The sequence below is a fragment of the Plectropomus leopardus genome, chromosome 21 (assembly GCF_008729295.1).
Source record: "Plectropomus leopardus isolate mb chromosome 21, YSFRI_Pleo_2.0, whole genome shotgun sequence".
NCBI classification, from domain to species: domain Eukaryota; kingdom Metazoa; phylum Chordata; class Actinopteri; order Perciformes; family Serranidae; genus Plectropomus; species Plectropomus leopardus.
This window is the reverse complement of record NC_056483.1, coordinates 14,590,337-14,602,983: the sequence shown is the minus strand read 5'-3', so window position 1 is coordinate 14,602,983 and position 12,647 is coordinate 14,590,337. Positions and strand designations below refer to the sequence as shown.

At 40.7% G+C, this 12,647-nt stretch overlaps 1 protein-coding gene across 5 annotated transcripts in view; it reads left to right on the top strand.

The window, feature by feature from the left end:
- Positions 1–9,630, top strand: part of relch (RAB11 binding and LisH domain, coiled-coil and HEAT repeat containing) — a 39,260-nt gene extending 29,630 nt beyond the window's left edge. For 2 of the 5 annotated variants that reach the window (XM_042510246.1, XM_042510244.1), the window contains 7 exons: positions 1,573–1,655; positions 3,316–3,379; positions 3,483–3,621; positions 3,752–3,868; positions 5,612–5,700; positions 6,264–6,334; positions 8,341–9,630. In XM_042510246.1, the coding sequence (XP_042366180.1) occupies positions 1,573–1,655; positions 3,316–3,379; positions 3,483–3,621; positions 3,752–3,868; positions 5,612–5,700; positions 6,264–6,334; positions 8,341–8,461 (684 nt within the window). In that variant the 3' untranslated portion in view covers positions 8,462–9,630. Of the gene's footprint in view, positions 1–771; positions 855–1,572; positions 1,656–3,315; positions 3,380–3,482; positions 3,622–3,751; positions 3,869–5,611; positions 5,701–6,263; positions 6,335–8,340 lie in introns of those variants that run through there. The other 3 variants (XM_042510245.1, XM_042510243.1, XR_006106992.1) reach the window with 2 other exon arrangements.
- The last annotated feature ends 3,017 nt before the right edge of the window (positions 9,631–12,647 follow it).

The following is a 12,647-nucleotide window of genomic DNA, read 5'->3' as shown; positions in this document are numbered from 1 at the left end:
TCCCCTGTTTTTGTCCTTGCCAGGTTGTCAAGGCAAAAGTCCTGGCGTGAACAACCATAGCAAATCATTTCTCCTTGTCCTTGAGATCTGTGCACACTTTAGGTCAAACACTGGAGTGAGGATCTAGTTATAGCAGTAGAACTGGCCATGTTGATCTAAACTTGGGGGAGGAGGAGTGGTAGGCTGTATCCATGTCCCCCCTGTTTTGTACTTGCCCTTTCCCAGCACACCCCACTGTCACCATTCCATAGTGACTAGCTGTCCACCATTGCCAAAACTGTGGGTTGAAATGTGGTCCTCTACCACAGTTCCCAAGTCAGATTTGTTTACTGTCAACTATTTTGTCAATTGAATTTAAATTAAATAATCTGACCTGGAGTCTGTGGAAAGAGCCCACAACTTTATGCTCACCATTCTGTAAAGGTATTTGTGCAGTTTAGCTATGTTGGCTTCGCCATTTCTTCTGCATACATGCGTGTGCATGTGTGTGTGTGTGTTTGTCTCTGTGTGTGTGTGTGTGATTGTGTGTGTGTACACACACTTGCTTGTTACATGCAGTGCCGTTCCGTGCCTTGCAGCTATGGTTCTTGTCATTGTATATCACTTTCTTCCTATCTTTTTTGTGTTTGTTTTTCTTTTTCCCTCCCCTTTTTTTCTGTTTTGCTTTTTTTTCTTTCTTTTCTCTCTATCTATTGGCGGTGTTGCTCGCTCTTGTCCCAATGCCCCGCCCACCTCTGTGACATCACGGCTGGCTCTGTCCAATCCGATCAGCTGCTGGTGAAGGGGGTGAATGAGACGCTGGTAGCTCAGAGAGTGGTGCCGGCTCTCATCACACTGTCCTCCGACCCTGAAATGTAAGTGGAACAACAACAACAACAACAGTAAACCGCGCCGCGTCTCTCTCCCCCCTTCTCTTTGCCGCCTGAGAACTATCACACTGAAACAAGTCTGTACCTGCCAGGACCAAATCGAGCAATAACCAATTTCTGAAGTCATCAATTTAATTGATTAAATAATTCATTATGGTTGATATCGATTCTACAATTTCAGATTCCACATGTTCTCCTATAAGTTTCCTTTACAATGGCTAAGTGTGGAGTTGCTCCTGTGTAGGTTCAGGCTGGGCCATGGGGTGGTTCATCAGCATAACTACTGTTAACACTCTGCATGTCCGCATCATCAATCTGCAGCACTAACCCATGCCAGCTCTCCTCACCTCATCAGTCTGCAACATCAACCAGTTCAGATTTTTGTGTGCACGTTGCCTGATTGCAGCAGTAGCACAGTCCCAGCATGCTCGTCTGTAACCCATCTCCTCCTCCTCCTCCTCCCCACCCTACCCCATTTAAGCAGGGTCCCTCCTCCTGACCGATCCGTCAGCTAGTGATTGGTTATCTTCACCCCGTCTTTCTCAGTTTTATCCTGTCACTCTATTATCCTCTCTTTCTCTTTCTTCCATATCATCCTATCTATCTTCTACCCCCTCTCTCCTCCCACCCTCTATCTTTCCCTCCTGTCTCCTCCCACCCTGCCTCTCCCTCTCTCTCATCCTGCTGTGTGATGGGTTTGCAGTTGGTTCTCCGAGGCATGAGTGAAGCATTAGTAGATCGCCGTGCGGCTCCGGCCCTTATAACTCTGTGCAGTGGGCCTGAATTGTGAGTCAATCGACACAAGAAAACCTCTCTGTAAACATTGTCATTTTGTGGGCTGCATCCTTACAGTGTAAAGCAATGTCCTGCTAGAAATCTGTCTTGCTGAGCTTGAATGGGTACTTTAAAAAAAAGCCCTTGTGTCCATGTGGCACCAAAACCCCTCAGTACATCTGAAGTACATCAGTGGCAGCTTCCTCAACTACCACAAACATTCAATGGAAGATGCCTGAAGTAATTTGCCTCTCTTCCTGTGTCCTGTCTTCAATGATCCACTCATCTGGAGCCACAGTGATTGGCTTAACATTTAAAGTTAGACGAATGCTTCCCTAGTTGAATCTTGTGACACACATTTGTCCTTTTCAGTTCAGGACAATTCTTAGCAGTGATTTGACAGTTACGTAAAACTCTTCTACAAGCAAAATGCACTCTTTTGGGGGCTGCCAGTGTACTTTGAGACTTCATGTGCGTGATTAGAAAAGATGATTAAATTAAGTGGTGACACTGTTGGAATGCAGCCCTTCTCATCTCATCATTCTCTGTATTAAAATTCATATGCTAATGGGTACACACTTGACCCACCTTGTAGATTCAACACATATTTTTTTATTAAAACCTTAAAATATTTTTCTATTTTTTTTAACATTTAAGATTTTGATATCTGTCACGTATTGCTTTGTCCATGATTAACAGACTATAGAGTCCAAGATGGCTCAAGTGTATCTTTTGATCTTTCCTGCTTTTACATGCAGTTGAATGAAAGTCTAACTTCGTCCTAACAGCACCCCATTAATCTTGCTTATCCCAGTTTATTAAAATAAATGAGTATTGACAGATATTTTTATAATGCATTATATTTTAATATTTTTCAATCATGGCTTTGGGAATTGAATGATCCCCTTGAAAAGGAGTTTCAGCCCCTTTATCGTTGGGATTGATAGCTCAAGAATCAAAAGATGAATGATTCCCTATAGATGATCCAATCTAGTGTTCAGTTTGTGTTCATCATTATCATCATATCATGTTATAGAGGAATTCAATATTATGATGATTTTGAAAATGAAAATTTTGTGTACCTTTTAGATTTTTGATGTGGCAAGGTGCACAAATTGATTGGCCAGATTTTAACAAAATAACTATTTGAAGCTAATCAATGGTAATCAGATGATCATAGTTGCAAGTGTCCAGTCAAATAGAAATTTGCTAGCTGTTAGCTGTTAAATTGGCTGTCTGCTACATGAGCAACCACCTCAGTCATCACTGTGGTTACTAGCTTAGAACATGTGTGAACCCAGCATCTTTGTGGTTTCAGAGTAAATGCCTACTGGACACTTGATGTGCCATTGTAATAACAATTATGGAGGGAGGGGTGCATGATTCCATCAATATGACTCAGTCAGTAGCATTATTTGAAAAAAATGGTAAATAGCAACAGGACATCTGATTGGTGCTTTCCCATTAATTACATAACCTGAGGCCATCTGTGTTAACGTGGATAAAACTCAACAATCTGATGATTCAAACATTTTCTAAGGAATCTACAGCTCTTTGAAGCTCCTTGATTCATGCTAAAAGGCATTCTGATGAAGAAATTGGGGAATACCTAAATAGTGATACAGTGACTGTGGATGGTCAAAGTGTTGTCTTGCTCTCCTGCTGCTTTTAGCTCAGTGAGGATATCCACTATTCCTGCCTTTGGTACCATCATGGAGACCGTCACACAAAAAGAGGTAGGAAGCATTTTGTGCTGACAGTGAATTGAATTAAATAAACATGTATGTATAATAAATATGTATAAAAATGATTTGTGTGTGTGTTTGTGTGTGTGTGTAGCTGCTAGAGCGTGTTAAAATGCAGCTGGCCTCATTCCTGGAAGACCCTCAGTACCAGGATCAGCACTCTTTGCACATGGAGATCATCAGAACTTTTGGGAGGGTTGGACCTAACGCAGAGCCACGCTTTAGAGATGAGTGTATGTAAAAGACACAAAATAACGTAAATTAACTTAACTATTAGGGATTTAGTTTTATCTTTTACTCTGCCTCGCATGTGCTCTTCATATGCACTAACTTTTTGATTTTTTTTTATTTTTATTCCTCTAGTCGTGTTGCCACATCTTCACAAACTGGCGCTGGCTAACAACAGCCAGACGGTGGAGATCAAGAGGATTGACATCGCCACCCAGCTGTTTGAGGCCTACAGCGCCCTTTCCTGCTGCTGTATCCTTCTATAGTTCGTGTAGCAGCTGGGTCATATATTGGTCAGCCTGGATTTACCCTCTTCAGGTGGACTTTTAATTTATATTCTTAATACTGGCTATATAACATTTCGACAACTTTTTGGAGCTCAAGGGGAAAAATTTGCAGTCCACGGTTTCCAAGAGGGCAGCTCACTCATACTATTTAACTACTGTACTGTATGTATTTCCAAAGCATTTACTAGAAGTCTGTGTCAAGTTTGGCATGTGTTCAAGTTTAGCTGTTGTAACAGTGAGTCAGTGAGAAGGCCGTTAGAATAACCAGCCAAATGCTCACTGCACTAGTTACATGTGCTCCTGAATATGCCTGTGTGGTGTGTATCAGCGTGGCCCCTGTGCCTGAGTGTGCGGTTCAGTGTGTGTGTTGGCAGAGTTTGCCCGTCATTTGGCAGGAGGAGAAAGGGAAAATAAGCTGCCTCCATTTTGGGGCTAGATGTAATTACAGGGTTAGTTAAGCAAAGGAAAGGATGAGAGAGGGAGAACGAGCGTGAGAGGAGGGAAGGACTGAGCATCAGCTCCAATTGTTAGTAACAGTTCCCAGGATAAGAGTCACGTTTACATTACCTCTGCTCTGTCTCTGTCACCCCTCTCCTCTGTGATTGTTTCTCATCTTACTATTTCTCCTCTCTCACATTATTTTTCCTCTCTGTACTCCTCTCTGTCAACCCCACCCTCCACACACACACACACACACACACACACACACACACACACACACACACACACACACACACACACACACACAGCTGGTCTGAGGTTCATTCCTGTGGATCTTTGTCAGGCTGTGATTTCACAGTGCAGTAGTGTCCAGGAGGTATAGCCCTAACCTCAGAGGCTTTACCTCCCACTTGTACTTCTTTCTCATGTAATCAGTGTGACAAGCTCTGAAATTGTCCATTCCCATCTCTAAAAATATAGAGTTGTTCACTCTGTGTCCCATATAGCTCCACTGGCTGTGACAGGTGGCAGAGCACATGCAGTCCTAGACAAGGTACTATTGTGCCATTTAGCTGCAAACTTATTTTAAGGATGTTTTTTTCTATAATCAAAGGCAAATATTTTAAGACTTTTTTTTGTTTGTTTTTCAGTCAGAAATGTAAGCATTTTTCCATATATTTTACATTTTCCTGAAGTAAGCTCCTGCTGTCTGCTAATTCCTGGAAGCCCTTTCCAAATAATATTTGTAACTACGTGGCCTAGTTTCTTTCTCTTTACATGTGAATAGAAAAACAAGGAAGTGTGCCTAGATAAGATACCACATCTCCACCCTGAGACTAAAACATAAGGATGTTTTTAACTTTCAGTGCAAAGTTAAAAACAGTTCGGCTTTATTGTTTTAGTTTTTTCACTCCTAGATAATTCACTTATCACGTGTGGGGGGGTGGGGGGTCATACGTCTCATATTAAGTAGTCTGGAAAAAACAATAGACAAAACTAAAACTATGTAAGTTTCATTTTCACACCACTTGGTACTCTGCTGCTCTGTCTGTGCCCAGAGTACATTTAGCTGCAAAAGAGAGAGAGAAACCAAGCTCCAGAAAAATCTAAACGTGGCGACAAATACAGATAATGCGGCGGTACACCACAAACTGATTGTGTGGGAAACCCTGTAATATACTCATTCATAGTGCTGCAAGGTGCTTTGAATCAAATTGCATTTTCAGTTGTACTAGTATTTCTTTCCAGTCCTTAACTTCCTGTGCAGTCATTTCAGAAGAGGTGATGGTCAACCACTTCTTGCCTGGCCTGAGGTGTCTCCGTGCTGATATGGAGCAACTCTCCCCTGAGCATGAGGTCAGTGGACACTTCTGCAAACATTCACAAACTGACTCTCCCACTCACAATGCATGCATTTAGCATCGTGACCACATACTCATGCACTGATAGGCCAGACTGTCTCCCTCTTTCTGTTCATCTGTTCTCAGAGGTTCTCACTCAATATCAGGAAAGACAGACAGTCTGACTCTTCACCTCTTTCTCAGACACACTCATACACACACCTCTGCCATTTTTATTTGTGTCCAAGAATCTCACGCGATGCATTTCATGTGAGCATTTTCCAAAGGTGACTAACGATCAGCTGATTCTTTTCCACTGTACACATCCGCTCTGTCTGAAATGTCTGCATACCAGATCCTAAGACAGGAATTCTTTCCAAGCCAGAACTTTCATGCATTAAAATAATACTAATGGTTTTTATTTTGATTTGCATGCTTTTTAGAAATATAACAAGTAGAGGTGACATTGCATTTCTGAAATCTTTCAGTGAATCACAAGATTCACTTTTGTTTCAAAGGCAGAGTTTTTTTTTGGAAAGGTAACATTTCAGTTTAATCTGTCTAACATTTCCTCCTCAGGTTATTCTGAGCTCTATGATTAAAGAGTGTGAAATCAAAGTGGAAAACAGAGGAATAGGAGACGCACAAGGGTAAGAAGAACCAGTTCAATTCATACAATCAATTTCCCTAAAATGATTAGCAAAATATTGATTTCTTTATTGCATGAGAAGCAGTGACAGCAAGAAGTGATGGCTTAAAAGTGGTAGAGAAGAATAATGTTGAGGGGGAAGAAGTACTCCTGCTGTGAGGAAAGGGGTCATTTAACAGTGTTGGGGCTGGGCCTGTACTGTGGGTTTATTCCCCACAGGGAGAAGAGAACATGTAAGAGTGTTGGTACCGCACTCATTATGTGGGTATCTTCACAGAGAGAGAGAGAAAGAAAAATGAGAGTTGTTGTTTTGATGAAGCTAAGAGAGCTGGGACACCAGCCATATACTGTGGGTGTCTTTTAAGAGATGTTTCTCCCATCTTGTTAACATATGTTCCAGGCTCATTAAAAGAGAAGTGTGCATGTATGCATGTAAGAAGTGTGTATATGTCTGCTTCTCTCCGTGCACATATTCTCAGTTTGGGTGTGGTCCCCCAAAACCCTCAGTTAAACTCTGAGGTTAAAATCTTTGTGTTTGAGATTTTTGTTCCTCTTTCATTTTGTCTTTCTTTGACTTTTATTGAATATTTGGCTCTTTATTGTCATAGCATGCATCTTTTACTGAGTTTTGACTATGAAGAGTGTAATTTTTCCACTATTTAATTCATCAGTTACTTCCTGGTAAATAGTTTGGAAACCCTGATATTTTTTGGCAGTCATAGTGCTGTGAACACTGTCAGAAAGACGTGTTGAAGTGGCTTCACATAATAGTGGTGTAATTCTTCGTAGGTAGTTTCCAGAACACAGATTCTTACAGTTCACATGATTATTCAAGTTTCTTCAGAAAGATTTCTGAAATTTGCCAAAATGGGGTTTTCATTTACAAACCAAAGATGCTCTCTAACAAAAAAAAAATGTCACATTGCATGCTGTGCCAATCATATAAAAATGGTTCCTCTTCCTGTCTCTGAAATTCAGTACCTTTGCTTTAAACCACCTCTTTTTGAAGTGTTGTGAAAGTCATATGTATGTATTAGTGAAAGCTAGTTCAAAATAGTACACTATTTACAGGACAAATTCAATTTTTGCTCTCTATTTTTCTGCTTGCTTTTATCTGATAACTTAATATCTAATATCAACCAAAAATCATATAGTTGTTGCCAGATCTCACAAAAGTTATTTTTCCCTTGTTTTTTCTGTCTGAAACATGGCAATTTAGGGCGCTTTCACACCAGAGCGTGGTGTCCGCTTTAAACGGACCAGAGTTCATTTCCTCTGATAGTCCGCTTTGTTTGGTGTGAAACTATTTGGAAGATATGTGGCTTGGGAAAAACGGGTCCAAAATTTACTTAAGTGATTATGGGGTTAAAAAAAGGTCGTAATCTATGCTCAGCTTCACTTCTCCTATTTAAATGAATAGATTTAGGACTGGCTGTTAGTCACCTAAGGTGACAAAGCAGTGGTGAACCCAGCGTGACATAGAAGATAACCTTAAAGTGACCTGTCTCTAATCTTACACAAGGACAAGGCAGGAAAGTTGAGTCCACAAGACATGAGCTATGTTGATGACATTTTTTTCGTCCTTATATAGCACTCCTGATGGTGGTCATCAGTCAGCAGCATCTGAACTCCCTAAATTCTTTTAGAAATTTTAATTTGGTGTTAAGCAGTTACAACACTCTGCCAAGTTGTTGCATTGTTTAACAGAAGGACAAACATCAGATCTTAACTGTGTCACTGAATCCCAGCTAACTCAAAAGAGGAACTTGCGGAGCCGTTAGGCTGTAAAAAAATGAGGAGGGGCTGTATTGGCAAACTAAATTTCCCCTCTAAAGAAGTTGAGTAAAGGCTGACATAAGGTCGATAACAGATAGCAGAGGATTATGTAGGTTTTTCCTTTACTATTGTGCTATTATTTGTGTTTATCGTTCAGTCCATGTGTGAATAAAGCAGAGTTAACCTTGTTGCTTCATCATGGCCAAAATCAACCTTTTTCCCCCTCCATAGCTCCATTTCCATTGCCTCCAGTTTGGTGGGTGAGGATGCCAAGACCAAGTTCCTGAGCAAGATGGGTCAGCTGACCACCTCTGGCGCCATGCTGGCTAATGTCTTCCAGAGAAAAAAGTGATCACAGCGGTAAACTGATTGACCACTGCGACTAATTGACAACCCCTTTCTGTCTTTGGGAGCATTTCATTCTACTGGGGAAAAAAGCATGGGTTCAGCTTAAAGTAGAAGGAAATCACGTGCATTGTTTATTCATTTTCAAGAAATGAAGGTTTTTTGAAAGTTCCATGCTTTTTAAAGGTGACAGCATTTTTTCTGGCAGTGACAGCTGATGGCCTTTGTCCATTGCTCCTCTTAATCCTTACTCATGACAACAGCATTGCCGAGGACTAGGGATTTGCTTTTATGAGTCGTTGTTAATGTTGTCTTTTCAGAAAGAGGTAAGCGTGGAAGACGCTGAACAGTATTGAGATGCACCCAAAGTGATAACAAGGGACTTGTTTCCTGGACTTCACAAAATTTAATTTGATTCTTGCACAGTACTTCTTTTATCAGAAGAGCTTCTCTCGTCTCTAGGAAACAAAACTCTGAGCACGGCCTGCTGGATTTCATTTATCATTTTTGTCTGGGAGTAAAGAGTTGTACGATAGATGCATTTGCTTGCATTTGTTGTAGAGTCATTGTCGGAGGCATCATAATGGCTCTGTTAAGAATGCCTTGTACAGTGTATCTGTACGGCTCAGAAGTAACGCATACTTGAAGCTATAAAAAAATTGTTTCGCCTTTATTTCTTTCAGTCTGTCACTGTTTTTTTTTTTTGACAGCTTCTATTTTATAACTTATTTATGTCTTAATGAAAAAAAAAAACCTTATTCCAACTTCCAAAGAAATTTGCACTTCACTTTACTATTTTGTTCTTTATTATAAATATATATAAATATGTTTTAATTCAGAGTCTTATACATTATGAACATTATCACTACTGTTAATGGAGTTCTTTTTTGTTTGTCCGTTTTGGCAATGTGAAGTTGACGAGAACACTGATCATAATTATTCCTTCGCTGTCCGTTGCATCGTGTCTCTCTGTGTTGCAGTGTCTCTGATAATTGTACTTTTTTTCTAAAGTGGGTATTTGGTTCTATTTTTTGTTGTTGTTCCTTTTCGATATGCTCTAAGAGAAACAGTAAATAACTGTATCATACACTGAACTGAAGAGGATGGTACCCATTATGTATATTTGAAATTGGTGTCATGGTGTAATAAAAGATGGAGATCAGTTGTGTACTTAAATATACGTTGCTATGGCTCATTGAATGCCTGCATGCTTTAAGACTTCTTTGTGTTTGGATTTTGGCTCAAAGTGTCGACAGGTGTTAAAGGCTGTAAAACAAAGCAATTTCGCAGACAAACACACACTCCTGCTGTCCCTGCCCCTCACATACAGCCCTTTGATGTGGTCTATTGTCTGCTTAGTACAACAAACCAAAGTCCGTCCTAAGGGACATTCCCAACAACTTACCCCAAATAAGTACAGAAGAAAAAGCTCTGATCTACCGTCAAGATTACACTATCTCTCAATCCAAGTTATCTATCCTTTATCGCCTTAAATTATGACTTTGTATCAATGACATTATTGACTTTGGCCTAAATCATCAAAAAAGATTAATTCTCCTAGTCAAAGAGGTGTGCACCTCCATAAGAATTTAACTGGGATGTTCAAGAACAAGTCGTCTTTTAAAAGGGGAAATAACATAGCAGGAAATGTGGTTGCAAAGTCAATCTTATCAATAACAGACAGGTTGTTAACAGTTCTGATTGATTCGTATCTGAATGTTAAAAACAAAGTGGAGCTGTGCTCATTTAGTGGTTGAACAGAGTAAATGAATACCTCTTCATAAAGTACAGAATTTGCATATTCAGGCTAATATTCAACCACTGTCACTGATAACAGGCCAGGTGGACAAATAATTGATACACAACAGGGTGAAACTGGAGGGCACGGCAGCTGTGTGTGTGTGTGTGTGTGTGTGTGTGTGTGTGTGTGTGTGTGTGTGTGTGTGTGTGTGTGTGTGTGTGTGTGTGTGTGTGTGTGTGTGTGTATCTATGTGTGTCTGTAGATATGTGTGTGCAGAGTTGGATGCCTGATGTGTGATTTGCATTCCTTGTGAATTCTTTTGTTCTGTGTGTGTCAAAACAACCTTTTGCCTGCCAAGACCCTTTCTTGGCCTTCCAGTGTGTTAATGTGCTGCCATGCAAATATGTGTACCTGTGTGCACATCTGAATGTGCACCTGAAGTGCATGTGTGTTGATGAAAATTCTCATGGCGTTTTTTGTTTCCGTCGCAATGCTGTCAGCAGGCAGCTCTTACTCACATTGGTCACTTGGGTGACTCATGGATCACATCTGTTTCCAAAGCAAGCAGAAGCAATGCAGATCCAACCCTCAACCCACCGGAACATGGTGGCTAAGCCTTAATGATATTATTCCGCTCTGTTCTGCGTGTATGTGAGGCCCGTACACATGTTTTTCAGCCCTGTGCACTTTTTGATGTGCTCAAGACAGAACGTGCCGAACTCTTGAAGCTTCCCCCAAAATCATGGTACCAAAACAGGCTGTTACTGCTTTCTTGTGTGGAACGAGTGTGTTTTACTTTAATGGAAACCATTCAGTGGCTTATGGCGTGTGTGCGCATTTTTGTGTATATGAGCTGTCTGGAATAGGCCTACTTCATGAACTTTGACTTGTAAGGGATACCAAGCAACACAGTCCATATACTTACAGAGCTACACAGTCTGTGCTCTGACCTGGGTCATTTGAAGTGTGATTCTTGTAAACCAGCAGGGTGTCTGCATGCATATTTATACATCAAAACAAGCTACATGTTTGAAGTGACTTTTCTTTTTCCTAGCTCAGTTTTGTTTTTAGGGGTTGACTTCAGTGTGAATATCTGGGGTGCATTTCAGAGTCAAGCTGAGGTTTCTGATTGCTATAAGAGTCGAATCTGGCTCTTAATTGCTACTGTGCAAGCTGCAGAGGCTCCACCGCAAAACAGCCTCTCTCAGCATGTTTTACGGGAAGAGGAGGAGAAGGAGGACAGAGCCTGTTACCCTCTCTGGCTCAGCTAAAAACTCTCTTTTTTTCCTTTCTTTGAACTTATTATGAGTTGAAAAGTTATTTATCTATCTACACACCTTTGATCGCAGTGGCGCAGACATGTTTCATAGAGGTGGTCAATGGAAATCTTGGGCTGGCACACCCAAAGCAAAAGCCAGAGATAGATAGATAGATAGAGATAGATACATGGATGCACATAGAACTCATTTTCATTCAGCCTGATTTGGAGTGTTATTTAGCCCCTTCCCAACATGCTATGCCAAAATGGTTGGTATTAATGGATGCCTTGGTTTGTTTAGTTTAAGATACCACTATCTTCATGCCATCTTCAAAAAGTGAGCATGCCCAAACCTTTTGATGACAGCCTCAAAATACTAAGCAGTTGTATCATGGGTGCGCCACTGCTCAATTAAACATCAGTAACTGTTGATGACTGTAGTCATCATTTATGTCAAGGTTGGATGATTTTGACTTTTTTTTCAAACATCATGAATATCAGTATACTGTTGATTAATTTGTTTTTAAAGGTATGCCCCCCCACACACACACCCTCACCCCTTAACTGTCACTTTTATCAAAGCATAAAGATAGTTTCATTTCTTTGCATCTCTTTTTTTTTCTTCTTCTTCTTCTCTTGTTTACCTGTACTTTCGTGCCAGTCCACCCTGTGTTATCTATTCAGGGCCTACATGCAATTTAATATTTGCATAACTGTCATCCTGAGGTGAACATTCTTCCCTCTCTTGACTTGCCAAGGTGGGATGGGTCTAATCTACCATGCAAATTCAATGTTTTTTCTCCACTTTTTGCCCTGGGAGCAGAGAACAGCTGTTTCCTGGAGGCAGTCGATACTTTGCAATAAATGTCCTTTTTTCAGACTGTAGTAATGATCATGGGCTGTTTCAGGACCCACGCTCGAGAAACTATGCAGCAACCGGCCCACTCGTTTCTATGATGAATGGCAAATGCAGGAAGTGAAATCTATGGAAGTGACCACATACTTTGCCTCCAGTGCAGTGTGAGGGGTCATCAGTAGAGTGAGGTCATCACGTAACTTGTTTGGCCAATCACATGAATTATCACTTGACAATCGCTTTCAAAATCAGTTGTGCAGGCGGCGGAAGTGCAGCCAAACATTAAAGTTTTAAGTTAGTTACCATGATAATCTTGCATCACTGGCAGCAGTCAGGCA